General features: G+C 38.7%; 1 protein-coding gene across 1 annotated transcript in view; it reads right to left on the bottom strand.

Moving 5' to 3' along the window:
- zfpm1 (zinc finger protein, FOG family member 1) overlaps window positions 1-26,221 on the bottom strand; it is an 86,549-nt gene that overhangs the window by 31,952 nt on the left and 28,376 nt on the right. The window contains exons 2-3 of the mRNA XM_007249209.4: window positions 13,407-13,550; window positions 6,612-6,743 (exon numbers count right to left, since the gene is read on the bottom strand). Coding sequence (XP_007249271.2) covers window positions 6,612-6,743; window positions 13,407-13,550 — 276 coding nt within the window. The remainder of the gene's footprint in view (window positions 1-6,611; window positions 6,744-13,406; window positions 13,551-26,221) is intronic.

Consider the following 26,221-nt stretch of genomic DNA (forward strand, 5'->3'; position numbering starts at 1 on the left):
CAACAACTAACTGAAAACCATCAACTTCCCACAGGGCTGCCATGGAACATTAGTGCTGTCATTTTAAAAACATGTTTCTGCTGCCAAGATACATTCCCTCCCACGCACCCATTAAACAGAGAGAGTGAGAGAGAAAAAAGAGGGGGGGAAAGCACTGGTAACTTGACTGCACTTTTTTTTTCCTTTTCCCACCTACCTCAACTGATCTACCACACACATTTTCACAAAAGACGGAAATCAGGCTCTCTTTCTCTCCGTATCTCACTTATATACCTAGAGTGATAATTATGGGCAATGACAGAATTTAAAACAATGCCTAAACCAGTGTGAACAGCATTCACACAGGCAAACTTCACAAGTATAACTGTATTGCACTCAAGTGCATGACTTAATGCAGTCTATCTCAGCAATTAGATTAAAAAACCGAGAGTTGATTGATAACTATAAATACTAGACTACCATGAGGAGAGCTTTGCTTAAATATATTTTAGGAACACAGTGATGTAAAACCACTACTTTTTTGTATGAATATTATTTATATTTCTTTTGTATTGTGTTTTAGTGAGTAAATAAACATCATTCTAACTGTCACAGATATGTGATTTTATACAGGAGCTCATCTATCTGGTTTTTTTTTGGTGTTTTTTTTTTTTTTTTTTTTTTTTTACCAATATTCTGACCAAACCTTCTCTGACCTGAGGAAAAACCAGCAAGATATTCCAGTCCATAAACTCCGTTTGTGGGCCCAAATATCTGTTATTAGTTCTGAAGTAAGGATCAAATGATTCTTAGTATTTACTAAATAATAACTAAAAAAAATATTAAGTTTAAGGGGTTTTGAATGCACACTTCTCAAATTATCTTTAAGATAATCAAACACAGCACATTTATTGGAAATCTGTACTTTTTTCCATCACTGTCAAGTTAAAACATGTCCTGCTCGTCATCACACTGACCACAAAGCCACATCTAAATGAATCAAGGAAGCTTGTTTTTCACTCCATATGCAAATTCTGCACTAAAAGCCATCACCCAAAACCTGGCTTTGGACAAATCTTTCAATGAGTGAAAGTGATAACAATCTTACAGCATTTGAATAACGCATGCTCAAGCAGGTGCTCTCTAATTATAATAACGTTTGTCACAAATCTTTCGTCACAATTCTTCTGAAATGAGAATATTTGGGGATGAACAGAAAAGAAAAAAAACTTGACAGTAATTATAGCTGCCTCACAAAAAAGGCCTATTCAAAATGCTACTATTATTCTGTTCACAGTTCATAAAGGAACAATAGCACAGCCGAACGCTGCGACTACAGAGAGAACCGAGCTAAACACTGCAAATAAGGAGGAAAAAGATCTGTTCCACTAGTGTCCTTGAGCTGAGAAGGATGGGCAGATGGAAATAACCTGAGGTAGGAAGCCTTTGAATTGACTTTGAAATGTGGAGCAGAATTGGACATTGTATCCACAAGCACACACACACACACACACACACAGTACGGAGATCAGAGACTCTACGATTCTACAGTGAAACAATAGAGACAGCAGAAGACTGAATGACACTCCGGCGCATTCGGCTTCTTCACTCGAGTGTTGTAGACTGTGTCAGATAAAGGCTACACACTGCTCTCCCTATTGTCTCCCCTGAGAACAATACAAATATGTTCATTAAACACTTACTGGGGTGCAATTACTACCCAGGAGGTAACTGAAAAGGAAAATGATTAACAAATCACTTGATTGCACAGATATTTTGGAAGTTTCTTTGTTGTCATTTGCATTGGAAGCAAACACGAGTTATCAGGATACTAGAATTTCCAACTTGGATTTAATACTAAAAAAAAGTACTCAGAAGACAAAAAGTTCTATATACTAGTGGACAGGTTTCTTCATTAAGTAACAACATTGCATTATTGACCCATAAAATAAATTAAAAAATATATATAAAAATATAATTGTATTGTTTTGTTGTTTTAGAAGTGATATTATTTTTTTTAATAACTGCTATTTGCAATATGTAAATATCTACATATTATATATCTAAATATCTACAAATAACTACAAAAATAAACAGATTATGTCTTAAATAGAAATGTATACAGAATATCACTCCTCTCTGCCCAAAATCACCACGAGAGCCAACTGGCCAGTTCATCTACCTGCTGCTTTCCCACAAAAATACATTAGCATGTTTTCCACTGAGAGAAATTACATTTACAATAAAAAGACTCTATATAGCATCAGCTGACCAGCATGCTTGGCTTCAAATTCAGTTTTCCGGATTTCCATTTGCCAGACGTCGCCCTCTTTCCCCTCTCTTTTCCTTTCCTTTTTTTTTTTTTTACTCCTTTTCTACCCCTCTCTCCCCTCCTCCCCTCACTCTCTCTGCACTGTGCTGATATGTTTTTAATTTGCCGGAGCTCAGGACTCTTCAGGAGGCCTATGCAGATTTGCCGGCATCTCTGCTGACAGTGGCAAACCTGGCTCACACCTCGCCACCTATCAGCCCGCCTCCAGCCCACTCATCAATGCCAGCGCCTGCTCCCCCAAATAAATTATCAGCATTTAAATGCCATTGATAATATGCATATACTGCTTCCCTCGATCCTCTATAATTAAATATGATAAAACTCCAGCATGCCGGGTAAATAAGAATAATCATTATTATCAGTGCCATTATGATGTTTTATTGCGGTAATTTGAATAACTGGTGTGGATAAAGGTGTGTGTGTGTTTGGTGGGGGTGGAGTGTGGTGGCTGCTTGCTAGCCTTGCAGGAATGTTGTATGCTCGGCTAGTTTAGTTCAGGGCCTTATTCCACCCAGTGCCACACACCCAGGGAGAGAGTGGAGAGAGAGAGAGAGAGAGAGAGAGAGAGAGAGAGAGAGGAGCAAGTGCAGGAGGCTAGAGCGACAGTCAGGCAGCTAGAAGGGATTACTGTGATGGCTATTTGCATATCAAGAATTTTAAGCACAGTGGAAAATATCAAACCCTACAGCCAGCAAGGTCATTCTGAAGATAATTTTTTTCTTCATAATTTATTTTGCATATCATGCAGCAGGACACGTTATAGATTAAAAAGCTGCACCGCCATATCAACCCATTCCTGACACTTGAGCCTAGCCACCGCCTATCATTCCATTTAATACAACCCCACCCTAATAAGAAACATTTCTGCAAAGATACAGCACTCAGTTAACCAAACACACAAGCAATCAACAGCGCTGCTGATTAAGAGCGTTACCAATTAAGAGCTGTGGACTTCTCTGAACTGAGAGATCCTCCTGCAGATAAGGCAAGAACTGCAATACGTGTGGACATGGCTCACTGTTTTAATGCAATGAATCATTTAATATAACATAAAATATTGTTCAATATTATAATACTGTATTTATATTTGTTACTTTTCAGCATGTAATCCATATATTATACAAATATACTGATATCTGTTAATAATGTCAGCTGCTTCCATTTACATTTATTTGTATCTTGTATTGTCAAATTTTCCCACTTTTTTGGGAAACATAAAAAAAACTTTCAATGGATGTCGTCAATGCAAGAAGAGTTTGATTTGCATACCATGCAGCAAGACTCACTGTCTATCTTATCCGCTCCACTGAGCTTATCGTCACTGTCCAATGAAAAACATGTCTCTCCAAAACAGCAACTTTACAGCAGCAAGAAAAAACCTTCTTAAATTTTAACAAATGTCTATGTAAAAAAATTACCTCTGGGAATTTGGGACATCTATTGACCCATTATCAATTTACCCATTCATTAAGAAATTGACACAGTTCAAGGGAGTTTGTATGTTTAATTTATGCAGTAAACTAAAAATCTATTGTTGTATTGTTTTTTTTTTATTGGACAGAGACAATATAGCAACACTTTGTAGTTCTATGATTACAGGTTGGTGTATTTCTGTCTCTCTACATACTTTATTATTTTCCTCCTTTTATTCTGTTCTTCAATGGTCAGGATCCCACAGGAACACCACAGAGCAGCTATTATTTGGTGGGTCATTCTCATTCTCATCCGCTGTAACAGGTGACATGGTGGTGGTGTGTTAGTGTGTGTTGTGCTGTACTGTACGATTGGATCAGAAACAACAGTGCTAGGGCTCCAAGTGCTCCAGCGGGCTAAGCTCAGCCACTATAATCAGGAGATCGGTGGTTTGAATCCTGTTCATGTAGCTTGCCATTAGCTACTGGAACCCTCAGAGAGCACAATTGGCTTTGATTTCTTTGGGTGGATGGATGGCGCTCTCTCCCCACATCAGTCGCTGTGCTTTCCTCCGAGAGCGCTGTGATGCTACTCTACAATGCTACATAAGCAGCAGTTCAAAAAGAGGCAGAGTCTTACTTTACATGCATCAAAGGAGGCATGTGCTAGTCTCCACCGGTGTTGGGGCATTGCTAGTGATAGGGGGAGGACTAATGAGTGGGTTGGGTAATTGGCTGTGTAAATTGGGGGGAAAACAGAAAAAAAAATAGAATAATAATAAAAAAACAACAGTGCTGCTGTCGTTTTTGAACACTGTGTCCATGTGTCCACTCTATTGTAGATGTAAAGGGAGAGACAGAGACTCATCTGTGGCTGCACAGTTTGTGTTGATCATTCTCTAGTCCTTTATCAGTTATCAAAGGATTCTGCTCACAGGACGATTCTCACAGGACGATTCTCACAGGACGATTCTCACAGGACGATGCTCATAGGACGCTGCTGGCTGGATATTTCTGGTTGGTGGACTATTTTCAGTCTAGCAGTGGCACTGAGATGTTTAAGAACAAACCATCTGACTGTTGTAGTACTGATCAACCCGTTATCTCCTACAAAGGCATAACTTTCATCATTATCAGCTCGAAGAATGAAGAGCGAATTCAAGGACAAACACCTGCCTCAAACAGCCCAGACATATGACTTGAAGCACAGAGAATTAGGAGTGCAGTTAAGGGGAAAAGGGAGGGAATCGTTCATGGTTAAAAGAGGGAGGAGAAATAAGGGACACCTGAAAAGCGAGGGCAAGCGGACAGCACTGCAAATGAAGTGAAGGGGGATAGACAGGAATAGGTGAAACAATGTAAGGCTAAGAAGGAGGGCCACACTGGCATCAGACCTTCACTCGCACTCACTTGGCCTTTGAGGTCAGCCGTGGTAACCTTAGCTGTGGTCCAGCAGGAACTGACCTCATCAGATAGGGCCAGATCTTTCCTGTATGTTTCTCTAATGAGAAGAGGGATAACATGGACCACTAGTGCCTGAACATTCCACTCTCAAAGGTCTGTGGGAAAGAGCTGATAGAGAGCAAAACCAGTGTATGAACAAGCGTGAGCCTACCACCTGACATTCAGGAAAACAGAAAAAACAAGAGGAAGGAAGGAGTGGAGTGTACTCTTGCAATGGGAGTGTGTGTGTGTGTTCGCACGTGTTAGTGGTGATGGAGAGACTGGTGTTGGGGAGAAGGGGGGGTGGTTTGGAAGGGGGGGGGGGGACGGGGGGGGGTCGTGACGATAAGAGAAAAATTCAGACCGGTCAAAGTTTCCCTTTTGCCAATCGTGCTCCTGATAAAGGCAGCGTCTGCTCCAGTAGTGATAGAAGGGCTATCTCTCTTCTGCTCCCCCTCATTCTCTCTCTCCCTCTCTCTCTCTCTCTCTCTCCCACTCTCAGCAGTTACTTTGTGTGGAGGGAGGGGGAAAAAGTCTATCACACTCCCATCACCAGCACTGCCATCAAGCAGCAACCACACAGCAATTAATATCGTTCCAATTACTGTTAAAAGGACAGGCTGGGACACCATGATAATAAACACATCCTCAACGTGAAGAATTAAGGACACACACACACACACACACACTTCTCAGTGTTTGTTGTAGAACTGGCCATAATTACTTTCACCTAAAATGTGAGTCCACCATAATCTCCCAGATTTTTACGTAAAAATTCATAGGAATTAAAATCACCTGCAATTATTTTAAAAGTCCTAGTACTTCATACAGAATAGTGTTTTACATGCCACACACACACAAATAACAATCTGACAATTTCATGATGAATAGACCAATAGAAAGCCTCCAACATTACTTAAAACAAGCCATTAAATCTCCTTACACTGCTAATCATTTTTACCTTTCTCAGTAAAGGTACCGTTTTAGAATTCTAAGCTAATAAAATATTTAAAATATGGAATATGGAATTTCTTATCCAGTTCATTAGAAAACAAAGTCATTCATCTATAATCTAGCAAATTATGTAGTATCATTTGACAACTAATATGAAACATAGTTTAATTTAAAATAAGCTATATTACACATCAAAAAAGTGTTTTTGCCGCAGTTTCTGGGAGGCTGTGAAGTGAATTTGTGCATTTACTTCATTTGAGTTCATTACTGAAGAATCAACAAAAAACAATGTACTTTTTGTAATTGTAAAAGCATGATAACTGAACAATAACCCTACCATAAACACACACACATACAAAAAAGGAGGGATTACTTTATGACTCACCGTCTACTGACTACAGCAGCTTTTGTAAGGAGGCTGTATAGTGCTGAACAGTGCAAGTCATTCATAAAACAGAGGCAAGTTTAAGTAAACGGGAGGAGACACTGACCTGGCCCATTCCACCTTGTCTCCACCTCCCCGTCGGCTTCCATATGCTCTTCCTCCTCACTGTTACGTTGCCGCCCCTTCTCATCTTCCTCACCGGTGTCTGGGCTCCCTGGAGACTGGTGCGTTGTGGGTTCTGTCAGAAATTAAAGGTAGTAAGAGAGATTTAAATCAAAAGTGCTGAACAGACACCAAGCAACATAATTCAATATGACATTATGGTAATTCCATTCACTATTTCACCTTTTACAGCCTTAGGACCAGTACTTTCACAATTACAAAAACATAGCTAGTTTTTAGAGTTGGTAATAAATAATGCATATTAGTAACTGAATAATATAAAGCTGTGCTTTTACTGTCATTATACATGTTCACTTACTTAGTACAATAAAATCCTTCTCATTATATATCAGCACATGTTACAATTCCCCTGGAGCAGAGAAGGTTAAGGGCCCTCCTTAAGGGCCCAAGAGTGGAGGCTTATTGTGGATCTGGGTTTGAACCCACCACACTGTGATCAGTGACCCAGCACTCTACTCACTGAGCCAGTACTGCCACCACTACACGATATGTCTTACGCTTGAACCAATCATGTCCAAGAACTAAATTTACTGGGAATATCTGGCTGGTCTAGATATGATGCATAGTTGCTAGAAGTTTTGAATGAAAGTTTTAAATTAAATAGAAAACTTTTGATTGCAGATAAACATTTAAACTAATTCCATTCCTGTGAGCCTTAACGGGTTTTGAAAAATTAAACGAAGTTACGAAGTGGTCATTTCAGAAATCATATTGTCGTTTTTACAGGTAGACCTATTTTGAACCATTTCTGTGTCATTTGATTTTTTAGTAGGGGAAAAAATTGATTATAATCGAAAATTGGATTTTGTGTGAAAAACTAAGATTAACTAAGATTACTTTTTTTAGGCCATAATCCCATAATCACCCAGCACTACTTGAAATAATTAGCCACACATTTTAGAAAAGTACATATTATTTAAATCTATTAAATCTAAAATTGTATTATTTAAAAAAAAAAAACTAATATGACAAGTGATTAGAAAGAGTTTATTGTTAGGAACAATAATCCTAAATTCCTAAATAGCTGAAATATTTATTCAATCTCAGAGAAAATCTGAAACTTGTTTACAAACTATACTATAAGAGTGTGGGAGTGTGTATGTGTGTGTATAGGCATGTATTCTATATAGGCAGTGATCTGCTAACCCCCCACACTATTTAGAACTAAGTGCTTTACGTGTGTGGCGGCTCCCGTCTGATGATCAAAGGCAGTTGAAAGAGAAGTCTTCATACGGCAGTAACCCAAAACCTCTCCACACACGCCGACTCTTTTGATTTCGCAAGCGGAAAAGCTGAAAGAAGCCCCTTTAACAGGCATGCATGTGTGTGTGTGTGTTTTCCATTAATTATTTTAATAAAGTGAATCCCTGTCATCAGCGTGAGAGCCACAGCGCATCTCTCACTCATTGATGAAGTTGATTAGTAAGTCCCTCTGAACACACTGATCACCTTGCTGATAGGACTCTTTCGATCTCTCTTTGTCTTTGCCCTCTGCAACACACACACACACACACACTGCGGCACCACTGTACCAACACTAAGACAACTGATACTCAATCTTTAAGCCATGACAGAGGGATCCATCTCTCTTTCTTGCTCTCTTGCACCCTATCCTTTTTTTTAGACTGTAAGGCCCTGTCCTATTACTCAAACATGCCGCCTTGCAACCCTAGTCTGACCATGCCCTCAAGGCGGATCACACATTTTTTTTAAGGTGATTACCCATGTTCCAAACCAACTGAATAACATAGAGAACATAGAGCCACATGTAAGTCCTTTGATACAATTTTTGTTTTGTTGGAGATATCATCCTTATCATCTTGTTGTCTGGTCCGGGAAAAAACTTGCTAGGATGGCCTGCTATGGTTATTGCACGTTGGAATTTGTTTTAAATGTTCTCAACTTCCAAATTATTGAGCGGACAGCTGCACGTCTGATTTCTAAAATGTTCCAGATTTATCTGCATTTACAGCTTAGGATGTGGACATGGTGATCCACTCACTTCAGCAGTCAATCAAACGAACTGTCTAAGGTTTTAACAAGACAGACTCCTCTAAAATCATCTCTAACCATGTTAGTCATCTTGCAGCTGCTGTGCTGCCCCTCATTCTAATTTTAGGCATTTTGTTTAATAATAAATTTGGGTATCCTAACTTTTTCCTCATACTTCTATTAATTTATTTTTGTATATGTTTAGTTATATTGCCTATATTTGTCAGTATATTTAACTGCTGTTAAATACAAAATCAAATGTACAAATATTTAAATATGTTCAAAAAAGTTTTTTATTTGGTAATATAGCTACAACTATTACCAAAATGTAACATTCCAAAAAAAAAAATCAATGCCTATAGACTGATCCATCGAAATGCCTTTTTCTTTTCTTTTTTTACTTTTTCCCCTCTCACCTAGCCCACCACCCTAACCCTCCCTGCCACCCCACCCCACCCCAAAAGGCTGGTCATCCGGGCGCACAAAGGCCGTGTTTACCCTCGCATTCCCCTGGCGATAAAACGGCGATAGCTGCTGATCGATACAGGCCATAAACGTCAGGCTGCGTGACGCAGTCAGGCCAGCTATTATTAATGTAACAGTCTGGAGATTAGATCTGCATCGTCAAATAAACCTCTCTCTCTCTCACTCTCACACACACACACACACACTCTCTCTCTCTCTCCCAGGAACCATGTCCACCCCTCTCTAACACGTACACATGCATCCATACACCCACACACACACACACACACACACACACAAAAACACACACAGACATGCTTAGCCCCTGTCCCTGCGTATGGCGCCCTTATGATGCGCCCCCCTCCCAGTCTAAACAGTCCTATTATTTTCAGCTATAAATCACGTTGAATGGCACATTGATTTTATCCTGCAGCGCTCAGCTGGGGTAGTGGAGCTGGAGCCACAGTTATTGCATTTAATATTATCAATATTATCTCCCATATCATCGAAGCAGAGACGGCAGGTATCAGGAAGGGGGGGTGTGTGCTTGGGTGGGATGGGGGGGCATTTCTGGCACCAGTCTTGCTCCTCAACCTGCTCTGCCCCCTAAACAACAACAACAACCCACATACACACATATAGATATATACACACACACACACTCACACACAGCCAAACAACATATCTTCATCTGATAAGAGCAACTTCCTCTGTCACACCTGGAGGGCAAAGTCACCCAAGTAGCTCCAGTGCAACTCACCAGCCTCAATTTTCACTCATTTCTCATAAAGCTGCTCTTTTTTCACTTACTGCTGAAATACGTTTTACACACACAGTACTGGAAGAGAGGGTCAAGCTCCACTTACGGGAGTACATATGATGCAAGTGTGCGTCTGTGCCTGTGAGAGTGTGTGGTGTGTGTTTGTTTCCACACATATTCAGGACACTTCTTCCAGACGTTATTGGAAAAGCAGACAAAACAGAGGTGAGAAAGGTTCTTCAAGGCCAATAAAATGACCCAGATTTATTCCACAAGTGAATTTTCAACATCATTATTTAGCCTACCTGTTATGTTCAACTTTAAAAAAGGGTAATCATGACCCTGGGTGACAATTTACCATTTGAAATATTTATTTCTCTTAATATCATTTTTAATTTTAAAAATAAAGTTAAAAATATATAGTTTAATAAAGTTTCTTTGTTCTTTAAAGATAATGGTTTTGTTTTTAAAATGGACTCATATTTCTCATTTTACTGTACATTTATACGCCAACTGTATTATATTTAAACTTTGAAGTGGGCCAATTTGACTGGCAACAAAACAGTGTGGGTTGATTAAATAATTTCCTTTCTTTTGCTGAGCTTAATGTGAGCTTCATGAATGTATTATTTATTAGAAAAATCTTCATATATTTACACACCATACAACCAAATGTTTGTAGCTACCCCTTCTAATAAAAGCATATAACTACTTTAAATTACACCCATTGCTGGATGCAATGATGCGCAAACACACACAAACAGAGCTTGTCTAGTTCCAGACAATCTAGTCCAGCTAAACATAAACAGTAGAGCAGGATAAACTTTAATAGCCTTTATTTCAATTAATATTCAGATACTTACCGAGATTTTGTATACACACAATTGCAACTTCTTTAACTTTCAATGTAGAGCTATTTAAGTCCAAACCTCACTATACAGTCAGTATTGACTGTTCAGTAGGGGTGTGCCATATCGTATCGTACACAATAATATCGGCAACATTTTTAAATATCATGAACGATATTATAACCTGAAATATCATGCCATATCACAGCAAAAGAAGCAAAAGTATAATTCACACTGTTCTAATTTTTCCCATGACATATCTACTAAGACAGATTATATCAGCCTAGTATCATGCATTTAACTTTAATCCTGGATATATGGAGATATCTGGAGTTATTATTATTAGTATCATGACATTTTGGATCATTGACTTCTGTTACATATCTAATAAAATTATTGTATTTTTTTTAATATCACAGTTAGTGGTGTGCGGTGTGCCATATCATATTGTATGCAATAATAAAAAAAATAAAATTAAGTAATATGTAGTGTATTCTTGAAATCTTTTTTTTTAATTCAATGTTTTGTCATATCGCCAAGAATATTGTTATCCCGAAAATACAATTAAATATTGTGATATTATTTTAGGGCCATATCACCTACCACTACTGTTATGTATTCCAAAAATGTATGAATTGTATCATACCTGCACCTATCTGACTGCATAACTCATAAACCAAGAAATCTTGATATATTACTTTAGTTTTTTCAGAACTCTGTGCGGATCTGAGGGACCTCACCATTCATCTGTGCTGCATAAAACATCAAAAGCACCACAGAAATTCAGTCCAGACCAAGTCCAAAAGCCCAGAAGTCTCCATATTGGACTAGTGACCATTTGACCATTGTAGTATTGGTCTGCCATCATTAAATAGATCTGAACACAATGTTAATATATGTAATACAGGTAGGTGATTGTTGCAGGTGGGGGGCACGGGGTGTTGAGCAGCACTGTGTATCCTGTGACTGGTCGAGTGTTTTTCTGAAGCGGTTATCAGGCAGTTATCACCTGTGTCTTTCTCTCCCAGATGGTGGATAAGGGAGCTGGCCTTTATTAGCCAGTGCTGGCCTGATAAAGACCTGGTATTGATCGCAGGTTGAAAGAGCAGGTTCGTCAAACACGGCTGATTTACAGAAGGCTGATAATAGCAGCACCGAGCAACAGAGGAGCCCAGAGAGCAAGTGAGAGAGAGAGAGAGAGAGAGAGAGAGAAAGAGAGAGAGATACACACAATATATGGTGACGTGGCCCTTTTATTCATATAGCTTTAGAGAACACAAACTGATTCGTACACATCAGCAGCTCCATCTTTTCAGCCTCTTTCTGGCACAAATCAACATATAATGTAAATTTATAAGTTGTTCTCAGGGTTCCTGCATCAATTTTGCATTTATGCACTCTCCAACAACCCACACACACACATACACACAAACGAGGATCATCTCTAATCTAGTTCTGATTAGCACCTGACAGAGTTTCCATGCGTTTATCACAGTCAGCCAACGAACAGGCTCTTATCAGCAGACCCCCAAATTTCACAAGTACGGGAATTTTCCAGATTAAGAATAGAAAAACAGAAATATTAACTTTGAACATATCACACCAGCTAAGGCTAGAAAAATGCAGCAAGTAAGAGAAGAAAACTGACAGTCCAGATACACACAGACCTTACATGTCCCCTAAGCTGTGACTGATCAGCCTGAATTTAAGGTGTTTGATAACGCAGAAAATCAAGCAAGAAATGATTTGTTTTTACAACTTGACATGCATATTTTCTAGTCCACTTGACTTGAAAACGCCTACAGCTATATAAGTTATGAGACCACTTCAGTTTCTGAATCAGTTTATCTGATTTTGCTATTTACAGGTACATGTTTAGGTAAAATTAACATAACAGTCTATAAACTACAGACAACATTTATCCCATTTAAAATATTGTCATTTAGAGCATTTATTCAAATAATGCAAAGAAAACAAGTTCATATTCATAAGGTTTTAAGAGTTCAAAAATCAACATTTGGTGGAATAACCCTGGTTTTTAATCACAGGTTTCATGCCATTTGGCATGTTCTCCTCCACCAGTCTTACACACTGCTTTTGGAAAACTTTATGACACTCCTGGTGCAACATTTCAAGTAGCTCAGCTTGTTTCGATTTCTTGTGATCATCCATCTTCCTCTTGATTATATTCCAGAGGTTTTCAATTTGGTAAAATAAAAGAAACTTCAAATTTTTAAGTAGCCAAATTTTTCAGAGCTGTATTTTGATATAAATTAAATCTGACTTATTTCCTAAAAAATATTTTTCTGTTGATGTAAAGCTACCATTTTGGAGATGCGAGATGTTAAGTGACAGCAACCATATGGTTGTTTAAAGAATCTTTATTAAGTAGTTCCACAGCCTGTGTCAAAAGTAGCAGGACAACCTTTTATTTTAAAACAAAATATGATGGCTTTCAAGATGGTGATGGTGGGAGTGTTTCAGAAATAGCCTAAAAGATAGGCCCCTTACCTATTACCTGCTGTAGTGTTCAGATCCTGTTCATTCCTAAAATAAAAGACTTACCCTGTATACAACACTAAAATAAGTTCCATTATTATTACAAGTTCAGTACTCTTTAGAACACCATTTCCAAGCAAATGATATGGGTTACCTTCATTATAAAGTGGTGCAAAGGAGGGACTGGACCCATCACACTCTGCTGAGTCGTCCTGATCAGACGTCCCGCCCTCCTCTCCTGAGAGACTGACATCATCAGGTAGGTTCTCTTCACCTCCATCAAGATCCCCTATAGAGCCTATAGAAAAAAAGAGAGAGGGGAGGGAGAGTTAAAAGGTGAATAAGACTTTCTGTATATAACAGTTTACAATAACTCCAGGGTATGTGTGTACCTGTACATTAACTAAGGCCACTCTTAAACAATTTCGAAATTCATAACTGATAATCCTTTACAGTCCAGGCTTAAGCTTAATCTGGGTCTGATAGGCTCTCCCAAAATGTTACTTACAGATAACTCTCATCAAAATGAGAAAAACGCCAAAAATGTGAGAAAAGAAAAAAGGAGAAAACCAGAGTATCCAAAGTGAGCCCTTTACAACAGTACTTATAAAAGCATATCATGCTAAAGTGTGATCCCAGTCTGTGCACTAAGAGGGATTTAAGTTATGTGGATAGCCTGTGTTAATGATTATAAAGGACTGAGGGTATACTATAAATATAAGATTATAAAGTGCACGATTATAGGAGGAAACCCCTGATTAAATTCCAACCTCTAATTCCCCTAAAGTGCTTTTTCTGCAGATTTAATTGGATGGAAATCCCAAAGCTTACGAACACAAGTTAAGTGGATGTATATGTTGTATCACACGCTAAAAAATGATTAATTCACATTATACTAGTAACTATTATAATCTTAGATGGCCATATGAGAATAATACCCAATTCCAAGCTAACCTGAAAGTTTTTACTATTTTTCCAGTATGGTTTAATTATAATTGTTAAGTTTTATATTACAAACATGGCATACGATATCAAAAAAGCTATATTAGATAACTAGTAATTAGGTGATGGTAAAAAGGTGATTATGCAATTTAATTTTCCAACAAAAGGGAACAAAAAAGTGCTTTACACATTTTTCCTTACGCAACATTACCATTAAAAAGTGTAAGACAAAGCCCATCATCACTACAATAATAATCAAAGCCTAAGGATGAAAAAGTTACTGCGCAAATCAAGATATCCTCCGCCATTCTAATGCAGCGCGTGAGCCAGCGGCTCACTGGACGAATGCATTACTCCCGAGTGAGTACCTTGACAGTCTGCATGTTAATTCATCCCTCAGCCAAGGCTATTATTCCAATGAGGATTAAGATCTAAGCGGCCGCGGACGGTGAAGAACAGAAACCAGTCCATAAATAACAAAACCTCCACTTGCATTATTGGTGTCTTAAGAGCAAACGGAAGGTCTCGCAGTTTCACACAGCTGACTCTTTGGGAAACGGCTAAGGCTTGAAAATAAAAAATCTAAATTTTGACAGTGTTTGTAAATTAATTTTCATTGTGGCGAACGGGGAGGGGATTGTTCGGAGCTAAAGCCGTGACTGGAGGCGTATATATTTACACTCCTAGAACAAAGAGGCCTATAATCTATACAAAGCACACAACAATACCCGTGAATAAAGAGCCTTGTAGAAAAAGGCAAAGGCAATTTTTCTAATTCTGTTAATTTCACTTCCAAAGCAATTAAAACGTGGTGGAGATAATGCTTGGAAACAATCGCTGCCTGACAAAGTGTTTCTGTCTTTGTAAATGAAACATCTTTAGGCTAATTTCGACTTCCACGCCTGCATGGTTCACTGTAATTTCAGATAAAATTAACACAGTTAGATTTGGACCTTAATAATGAAGAGAGAAAGAGGGAAAGTAAAAAAAGATCGATCCCATATGCAATATTTTTAGAATGTAGCCTGAGCCTTGCTCGATCTAATTTTCTATATCTGCGAAGACATTTTCATACAATTAATTTTCCTTTAATCATAATTGTACAAAGGGAGCCTTCTCTGTTTAAAAAGTCCAATTATATTACATGTTAAAATGTAAGTTTGAATTATGATTTTCTTTCCCCATTACTGCTCTGGTTAAATGAATCAATCGCTGCATCGCTGCTTTCAGACATCAAATGGTGCAGAAAAACTTTTCTGCTCTCCTCTTTCTCTCTCTTTCTTCTTTTCACGAGCGGCCGGTCCATATCTCTCCCTGCAGGCCGGAGGAAAGGATATTACTGCATGCGGTCGCCACCAAGTGTAATTTGTTTGTGGTCAATTAAAACCACAGAGAATTGGTCTCTGGGACAAAAAGTGATATTCAGTCATCTCAAAGCAATTCCACCAGGGCTATTCATGCACTGTTATCAATTCGGGGGGAAATGACACAAATGCTCATGCCTTGCAAAATGGAAAAGCGCACCTCTACTTACTGGTAATGACTGGTTCACTTGTGTGTGAGAGTGTGTGTGTTTGTTCATGGAAGATATTTATTTAGCGTGGCAGTTAACCTCTGGATGTTGTATGTTTCAGCCTGTGTATTGCAGAGACCTGGTTTAGGAAAGCTTAAGACATTCTTAATGCTATTTGACACTTAATGTGATTTTATTGGTGCTGTGAGGGCTGCCATAGAAAAGCCAAGTCATACTGGAGCATTACTATTGGTCCAGCCATCATAAAATTTTCACACAATGTAAAACAACTGGCAGATTTTGGGCTCTGTTAAAAGGTTAAAAAGAGTGCTAAAAATACAGTACAGTCTCATTTAGCTTGTTTTTAACTATTTTTTTTCCAACTGAAAAAGTGAAAATTAACTAAAGTCTTGTGGCATGCAGTGGCAACTCATTGACAGTGTTTCAAATCTCAAATTATCATATTAAACAGCGTGTTAAAATAATGCACTGGTTTAATTAATATAGTAAGTAAAGTATGGAAGCATATGGTTTAGGGTACAGATACATTTGCAAAAAATTAATGTTAGACTAATCAAAAAAAAAAAAAACTGAGAGCAGCCCTCCTGAGTCTTGTCATTCATGATAAGCTGTATTATGCAGCATAAAATGCTATGCTTTAAATGGCTAAATAAAAAAAACAACGGAAAGGAAAATAATTTAGACTATTTAAATATATACATAATAATTTTTTTTTTTGGTGTTTATCTAAAGATTCTAATATAGTTTGCATCCTACATAATGTGACCACAGTCTGATCAAGCAATTTTAAACAAAATCTGAAAACATCCACAACCAACTAAATCTTGACCTCTGAATCCAAAACACACCTTATAGAATCTTTCCTGTTACACCACCAGTATGGGCTAACATTATAGCACCTCTCTGGTGTGGAGAGACATCTGGCAGTGAGAAAGAAATGAAGAGATGAGAGAGGAGTATGAGTGAGAGAATGAAGAAGGAGATAACTAGAGCAACGAGAGACACACATGTACCTACACACACACTCTTTCTCTCTCACACACACGGGACTTTTGAGTCCTAACTGCCACTCGAACAGGCAGAACAAAGTGGCTGAGCTGATGAAGGAAGAGGAGATACTGCTTTATTAACTGGCCTCGTCCACATCAAACCTGTGTGCTTAGCAGCGGTGATTAAATACAGAGACAACACATCAAACCTGAGCCTGATTAAACACACATACCTCTTACACACATACACACTCTCAGACAGACACACACGCATACGCTCACATACTCTCACACTAATCACCACATTACAAAACAGCCCAAAACGAGAAAAAGAGATTCGCTTGTATCAGGCAATCAGGGAAGCGGGGGAAGAGAACATTCTGAAGAAGAGGAGTGGGCCTTTGGTGTGTGTCTTGAACCGTGCGGGTGTGCTCAGAGAAGAACAAACCGCAGTACCTGACTCAAAATTTCATGCACGAGAGCATGTACGCATTGATCAGAGTCAAGGGCATTAAAACACTGTTAGTAATATTAATCAGGTACAGCTGGAGGCCAGGCTGTACCCTTCACGACAGGAGGCGTGTCCACAACGTAAGCACAACGTCTCAAATTCCCCAAAGACACCACACTGCAGGAGCTAGCCAGAGTTGGCTTTGATCGGCTCCTCCGATATCATATTCCGGACTGATCTGAGAACTGATCTGAAAGCCCGGAATGAGGAGATTGATCAGGGCACAAACAGGCAGGTGTAGTGAAGCTATCGATCGCAGCCGGTCAGGCTTGTGAAAATGCGCTGAAATGATTGATGAGCCACTGGAGTGGAGGGACAGCGGCCTGGTCGGCCGGGCAGGGTGTCAGCAGAGTCGCTGGAGCTACAGATAAGGTGTGAGCCTCAGGCCTGGTGCGTTTTTGGGCTGCCAGGGTGTGAATGGCAGTGTGGCAGGACCATAGCATCCACACACACACAGACACACACACACACAGACACACACACACACGCATGCATGTGCAAGTCTGATGCTGGTGCTGGTTGGGATGCAAACTGCTTTTTGTAAGATCTGCAGCAAACCATATTGGGCTTTCCCTCATAGCCTTAGCTAACTGATAATGACAGTAAATGACACAGTGCTCAATTTTATACAATATCTGCACAAAAGTACAGAGATACCTACAATGTCTTTTACAACATCCTATTCTAAACCCATAGGCATTAATTAATATAAGGTTCATCCTCCCTTTGCAATTCTAACAGCAGGTTTGTATCTAATCAGCAGTTACTGTGGATCCTTAAAGCTCCCACTATTTCCAAAATACCACTCACTAACAGCTGATGATGGAATATCTAGAAGAGAAAAATAAAATACCAACTGACTTGTTGCATTGGTGACATCCCATTTAAGCACTACACTCAAATTAATGGAGCTCTTTTCACTCATGGTAAATTATACAGGCTGACTGCATGACTAGGTGCTTGACTTTATATACCTGTGCAAACAGGACTGAAAGAAATACCTACATTGATTAACCCTAATTTTATTAATCAGTTTAATCAGAAGTGTGTGCAATGATAACTGGCATGATAACGGCTGATTATTATACAGTGACCGGTAGTGATGATATTCGTGTGTTCAGTCTCAGCACACTTCAAACGGGCTAGGCTCCTGTTCACTGTGGGTTTGACAGCGGGACATCAAACATCAAACAGCCTGGGCCCAGGAAACCGCAAAGAGGTAGGGCATGTTTAAAGGCATCCTTCTTCTCCTTTATCTCTCTCTCTTTTTCCATATCTTTTTTGATTCTACCCTTTTTTCTTTACACTCCATCAAAAGCCTCTGCATTTCTTAGCGTTTTTTGTGTGTTTTTTTCTCATAAATATTTCTGCATTCTGCCAATCTTTGCTTTGTGTCTTTCTACCTCTTTCGTTTGAAGTCTCAGCCTCTTTCCCTTCTGTTCAGGTCCTGACTTTTTCTTTCTTTCTTTCTCTCTCTCTTTCATTTCTTATTTGATTCTAAGCTTCCGCAACCTCCAGAAGCCTCTACATGTCTTCTAAGCTTATTCTGATGAATATTTGTGTTCTTCTGTCATTGCTTGTTCTTTTTTCTCTCTTCCATTCCATGTTTAAACCTTAGTTTCCTTCTATCTCTCTATTTCTCTTTAAATGCTACTCATTCCCACCTTCCACCAAAAGCCTACATTCCTTTGCAGCATTTTCTTGTCAATTTTCTGCATTCTGCATCTCTTGCTTTCTTGTGTTTTTTTCTGTCAGCCTCTTTCCCTCCAGACTTTACCCTGATTCTTTGCCTCTTTCTCTCTCTCCATTTCTCTTCTGATTCTAACCTTTAATTTCTGCTGTCTATCAAAGGCCTCTGCATTTGTTGTTTCTGTTTCTATGTGAAAATTCCAGAATTTTGCCATCCCGCTTTCTCTTTTGTTTCGTTTCTCAGCCTCCTTGTCTCCGGTTGCCTCTCTGATTCTGTCTCTATTTTTGCCTCTCATCTACTTTGTCTTTGTCTCTCTCTCTTACTGCCACCCTGTCTTCTTCCTTCTTTTCCGTTTTTTCTCTCTCTATAGATTCTGGCATTTCCAATTCTGCAGTCCATCAAAGGCCTCTACATATTCTGTTAGCCTTTTTTCTTTAAATGACTGCATTCTGCCATCCCTTGCTTTCTGTCTTTCATTCTCCTTCCGTTCCATGTCTCAGCCTCTTTCCTTCCTGTTCTCTTCCTGATTTTGTCTCTCACTCCTTCTTTCTGTCTTCTCTCTCTTCCTCATTCTCCCCTACTGCCTCTCTCCCTCCCTCCCTCCCTCCCTCCTTCTCTCTCTTTCTCTCTCTCTCTCTCTCTGACTGGAAGCGTCATTCTGTGTGGATAGCTGCGAGCCGTTCGCGGTTATCGGCTCCTGCAGACTCTCTCTGCCGGTCTGATCTGTCTCCTCTTCATTAAGCAAATACGCCGACGTGGAAATGAAAACATAATAGCTATTTGATTTCCAGCGAGATATTTTGCATATTGGTTCGAAGCTGATAGTGGAATTTCATCAAGTCGTTTTTTTCCCCCTTCATGCTTTAAAAACGGCATGACTGAGCTGGGCGGCTTCAGCAGGATTTCTTTACATTGCTGGGAAGAGGAGTAAGGATGGGGGAGTGTGCTGGTGGTGGCGGGGGGGTAGAAAGAGAGAGAGAGAGAGTGGGAGAGAGAGAGGGAGGAAAAAATAGAAAAGCAGCAGTTCCCCAGGAAGACTACTTAAACGATTAAATATCCCCCCATTCCCCCTTTTCTCTTTTTGATAACGAGGGGAAGGAAAATTTAAAGAATTCACAGTGCTTTAGGTTCACTATACTAATCAGAGATAGGGGGGAGAAAATTAACTCCTTAATGAGCAGAAGCGTCTCCGTGATAATGGGCCAGCCAGGAGAGGCGATGGGACGAGAGACAGAGTGAGAGAGTCAGAAAGATAGAGAGAGGAAGAAAGAAAGCTGAAAATAAAATAAAGCTAGGAAGAAGAAGAAGAGCAGAGATACTACATTCACTTGCTCGGGTGAAATCTGATGCCCCCCACCACTCTGGAAATTGTTCTTTGTGTCCGCAGAGGGCAGGTGAGATGGTAGGCAGCGATATCAGCATGGCTACAAGCTGGTCGGCGTGGCCGTTGAGATGGATTGTCCTGCGTGGGGGTATTTCTCAAGGCCCTGGGAGAGAAAAACTAGCCCTGCGAACACAGATCAACACAGCTCCTCACGGCAATCTATCAGATCCCCCTCCTCCAAGAGAAAACTCTGCCCGGCGAAAACACGGCAGGTTTTATTCCACAAAAACAGGTTACCACTGGTTTTCCTCAGACAAATATGCATATACATTTGATCAGAGGCGGTACCATTTTAAAAAATTACTGTATAAGTGATACATTTTTGAAAATCACCAGGTTTTTCCATCTATGTACTGGTTCTCTTACACATCATCTTATTACACATATTTATTTACACTTTTCTTAAATATGGCCTGTGTTTAATACTATATTTTGTTCAATAAATCTTCACAACTATAAAATAGTTGAAAGGCTATACAACCTGGCAAAAACTTTGATCACAATATATATGTATATTAAATTTGGTCAAAACAAGACAATTCTGATATTGATATGAACAATATAAAAGTCACAAAAAAACATACATTATGAAACTAAAATGTACAGTAATTGCTATTGTTCAAAGGGGAGGAACTGATGTATGTGCCCATATATATAATTTCGGCTTTGTGTCCAATGATTTCAATTAGTTTCTGGACGTACCACATATAAATAATATCCTGCCAATAATTAAGTAAATAATTTGATGAATGTATTGACTTTATAACATTAATTCACTATTTTTGTGTTAAATGAACTCTATTAAATATACAATACAAAATGATAAAATTATTACATATAACTGATCTCAATCAGCAAATTAAGGAGTCCTTCATAAAATGAATGTAACCGTTAGGGGAGGGCAGATCTGGCTTTGCTCTTTGATCCAAGCAGATGAAGAACAACAGTAAACACTCGACCTTGTGACCTCTTTACTCAGAGAAGTCACATTCAGGTCACCACCTTAACAAGCTCAGTCAAAGAACTGGAGGATTTTTCTTCTGCAGTGCACAACAGCAAAACGGCAAAACAGAAATATTTCTGTACAGTGCTTTAAACATCAGACACATCAAAAAGAAATATGATCTTTAGCTTAACATACATAAAAGTTAATGCACTTTTAATGAGAAATATATATTTTATCATTTCAGAGCTACAGGTTTTTGCTGTCTAGGTTACACAACTCCCTTTTCTAAGAGAAACACAGCTTAATACTCAACACAATAAGCTTCCATTTAAAATAGCTAAAAAAAATTAACTTTGTAAAAAGTGTGTTTGTGTATATGTGTGTGTGCGTGTGTGTGTGTGTGTGTGTGTGCATGTAAAAAAGATATAAAACATTACATCACTCATTCAATACACTGCATTGATTGTTGTGCTGTATTAAACAGCTTATTAAATTTTTCTGTGGACCATGGATAAGCTTGTGGTGGGTTAGGTGGGCTGCTAACTGCAAAAGACTGATGTTCCATAAAAAAAACACGTGAGATAAATGAGTGTACCCTTTCTAAAATATTCTAAACAATTTAAAATGTAATTATTATATTTCAGCAAAATACAACAACGCAAAGAACACAAACAGAAACAGATACATACACACAGACACACACTTGTCTTGTAGAGACAATTCGTGTGACAACAGCTTTTGTTTCACATAAATTGTACCAATATTTCCAATTTTGTTCTTTTTCTGGTCAGCAGTCTGAAGCGGATGTTCACATGAAGTGTGTGTGTGTAAATGTATATAGACATTTTCTTGCTGATATGTTAAAGGGCCGTGTTGCCAGATTTCTGTGTGTGTGTGCGCGCAAGAGTGTATGTGTGTCTATAGTATGTTTAAAAAAGAGAGAAAGAGAACATTTGTGCATTTGCGTATGTGAAAGAGAGAGCGTGTGTGTGTGTGTGTGTGTGTGTGTGTGTGTATGTGTGTGTACCCTCTCAGTGGCCTTGTGAGTGAGTGTGTATGTGAGGGCGGAGGGGATGGGGGGGTTGTACAGATAGTGAGGGATGAAGAAAGTAGTTGATTCAGCCCCCCCTTCCCTCCCCATGGATCTTGGGCTGGTGGGAAAGTTGAAATCTGCTGCTATTTTCTATCGTTTATCAGGCTGCTTATCGCTCGGCTCTTGTCTGCATGCCTGCCTTCCATAGAGCAGGGTCTCGCTTCTAGCTGCCTGGCAACTCAACTAACCCCCCATCCCCCCTTTCGATTACCCGCTGCCCTCCCTAACCTGACACCAGTGCAACCAGGGCTAGTGCTACCTTCCCCTGGACCATACTGCAAAATACCAGGATGAACACAGTGTTCATTTGGAGAAGATTCTTTTATAACCAACAATACCTAGAGCACACTTTATTAGCGTTAGACGAAAATCAAAATGATAAGATACAGAATTAAAACCCTAAAAAAATTATAATACTGAATAATCAGTATAACCACAAAAAAACATAGAATGATGTATAGTTAAAGAGTAAAATCTATGTGTATGTAATTGATATTTAATAATACATATACAAATAAACAACATAAACTCTTATGGCATTTTACTGATTCTCACACAAATGACATTTCTTTTTTGAAATCAAATAAAATCAAATAGTAGCAGGTGTTATGTACAATGTTTTTTTGTATCTTGTATAAAATACTTAGAACATATAAATTATAATATTATAATAATAATTAATACCACAAAGTGGCAAATTTAGTTTTAAATGTTTCCTTTAAACTTAGGACTGTTATTAGCGGCAATGGCTGGCCCACACTCCACCTACTATAAATAGACATTAAGACTAGCACTGCTGAGGTAAATGTAATGTGATTTGATGTATGTTTTAAATAAATATTTTTTTAATTGTAGCTTTGTAATTGTTTTTTTTGTTTAAAGAACAAAATTATGTAGTCTATATATTAATTTATTCAGTGGAGAGAAAATAGAAAAGTTTTCATTATTTGTTCTAATGTTTAATTTTGTTTTATTTTGTTTTCATTGCATTTTGTTTATCTATGGTGCATCAGGGTTTTTTATATCAGTATATACAGAATATATTGCCCAATATATCACTATAAAATAAGAGTGGATTTAAACTTTTAAACTCTTTTTAATGAAATGCTATTTGCACACATTTGAAATAAAAAGAGCAATATTAAAGAGATTAAATATTATATAGTAATTTTTAAAAAATTATCTAACCATCTGCCTAAAATTATGCAGGCGCCCCTCATCAACTAAACTGCCCTGACCCCATAAAGGCATGGTCTTCACAAGACTTAGCCGGTATGAACTTTATCAGTTTGTGCTACAGCAGCTGTTCTGTGGGATCGAACCAGATCGGCTAGCACGTAAGTGAGCCTTGGGCACATATGACCCTCTCACGAGTTCAACAGTTCTGGAACATCTCACAAAACCTGCCTAAAGTTTAGGAGATGTTTTGACCAAGTGGCTCATTGTCTTGCACCTGCACATTGTTCCTATTTTAAACAGATTTATATTTTAAGAACTGACTGTTTATTTGCTGTCTGATACAAACACATGTCTAAATGTTTGTGCACACACCTCCTAATAAATACATTCAGCTACACAGATGTGTAAATGCTACAAAGTCTAGTAGAACGTCTTCCCTGGAAAGTAGAGATAGTTACTCCAACAAAAGTAGGATAAACTCTTTAATACCCTTGATTTCAGAACAATAAATAAGCAGTTCCTGTCCTTGTGTTCATATCGTGTATATCCCTCTCCTATAACATTCATAACAATACAATAAGTACTACATATTGTGCAGCTGGTTTAACGGTTCTAAACAAGCCAGAAAACCACACTGTATAATTTACTGACCCTTTAAAATTTCCAGTTTAAAACATCTGTCTCTCACACACACACCAGTTATAATGGTGGAGCTGGTCGTATGATGCATTGGGCAGGTGGAGAGGACACAAACCGCTTTGGGCTTTCCGTCTATAGAGGGGGCAGAGCAACAGCTGCCATCAGCGGCTTCTGTTTGACTTCTAATGAGCGTCACCTCAAGCAGCAGCATAGGGTTACTCAGAGGTCACAATCTATTCTCTCTCTCTCACACACACAATGAAATGATAATGCAGTGAATTATATTTCACTCAGCTGTGTACACCATTCTATTTATTTATGTATACTACTTAGATGCATCATTACTCACCATTACTTTCGTTAGGATACATACACAATAATGTGAAAAAATTAGGAGACCCAATAAAAACCTTTGGACAACACAGAGATGAAGACATCATCATTTAAAATAAATACAACAGGGTACAACAGGTTTTTTTTTTTTTTTTTTTTTTTTTAGAATTGTTGGATAATTCTTGACTCATTTTGTGGCCTGTCCTTGGGCTGAAGTTGCTAGGATGCCCTGATCTGGTTATGCTGGTGGTTGTTTTGTTCTCCAAATTAAATTATTTTGCAGACATAGGATTGACTGATTAATTTTCATTTTAAACATTATTTAACCCTTTTCAGTTTTATGTTAATAGTTATGTTCAAATGAAGATGACATGTCCATATGTTAAAATAGGAAAAAGTTTTAAGGCAGTATCTTAATCTTTTCACATAACTATATGTACACATCTTTACAAATGACCAGAGCTACTAAAAAAAACTACTCATTGTTTAAAACCTCCCGTATTAAAATATGGCTCAAAAATCTTCCACTAGCGATTATACTAATGTCATCAAATAGAGCGAAACTTCATACCAACTCTATCACACTGTACCGCTGAAGGGACTGCCAGACATTGTTGCATCTGTTATCAGACCCTTCGACTTTACAGATATGAACTGTCCTTGGATAAGCCTTAGGCAATTTTCACACACATTCTTTCATACTGCAATGCTAAAGCAGCAAACCAAACTACAGCAGCAGAGGCAAATGAAGCAATGACCACTGATAAAAGTGTATCCCATGCACCAGCATATTCAAATCCGGCCTAGTGTATATATTTGTATTTGCGAATGTTAACGTGAGCGTGTCTGTGTGTGTGTGTGTGTGTGTGTGTGTGTGTGTGTAGTGGTCAGTTGAAATAAGCAGGATTATGTGCAGGAGTTACAGGGTCAGCAAGTCGACAGGGTTGAAAGGCTCGGGGGAGGAGGAGTGTGTTCTTCACATCTTCTGTCTGAGTGACAGCAGGAGGATGCAGGAGGAGAGAGAAAGAGAGTAAGATTGCGATGGTATGCAGAGGACGCTCATTCTTCTCTCTGTCTCCTTATCTAACGTTTCTCCTGTTCTTCAGAAGCTCCCTGTTCTCCTTCTGTCCCTCTCTCTTTTTCTCTTGGTCACTCACAACCCACCTGCACAGTAGAGGTGGGGGTATACTGGTGGAAACGTTAACAAGGGTATGTTGTTTGCTAAATTTAAAATCCAACATTCAAAGTATCTTATATGATTAGCCAAAATATTAAAAGAGAGCTGAAGTGAGTAACAATGATTACTTGGTTACAATAGCATCTAATATACAACTATATACAGCATATACAACTGAGAAGGGCCTAAATTGTCTCAAAATAACTAGGTGAGAGTCTCTGCCAAACCTCAGGCAGGTCTTGTGGGAGTTCCTTGTATGCAGTGTTTTGCAGGACCTACTAAAATTGCTTTAAGGAAGGAAAATAGGTGAACCAGCCTTGGGTGCCCAAGGCACACAAACGCAATCCATAGAGGCCAATTTCACAGTTTACAGGATGTAAAGACTCTACTGCTTACATATCGGTCCTAAATATTACTGAATACCTTCAGATATTACTATAGACTGTCCTTGTGACAGTACTCTGCTGTTTTAACTAATTCTGTTTTTTGAGGTAACTAGTTGACAAGTTCAGTGTTTTTTGGCCTGTTAGCTGCGGTGCTTTCCCAGTGGAT

The sequence above is a fragment of the Astyanax mexicanus genome, chromosome 9 (assembly GCF_023375975.1).
Source record: "Astyanax mexicanus isolate ESR-SI-001 chromosome 9, AstMex3_surface, whole genome shotgun sequence".
Lineage (NCBI taxonomy): Eukaryota > Metazoa > Chordata > Actinopteri > Characiformes > Acestrorhamphidae > Astyanax > Astyanax mexicanus.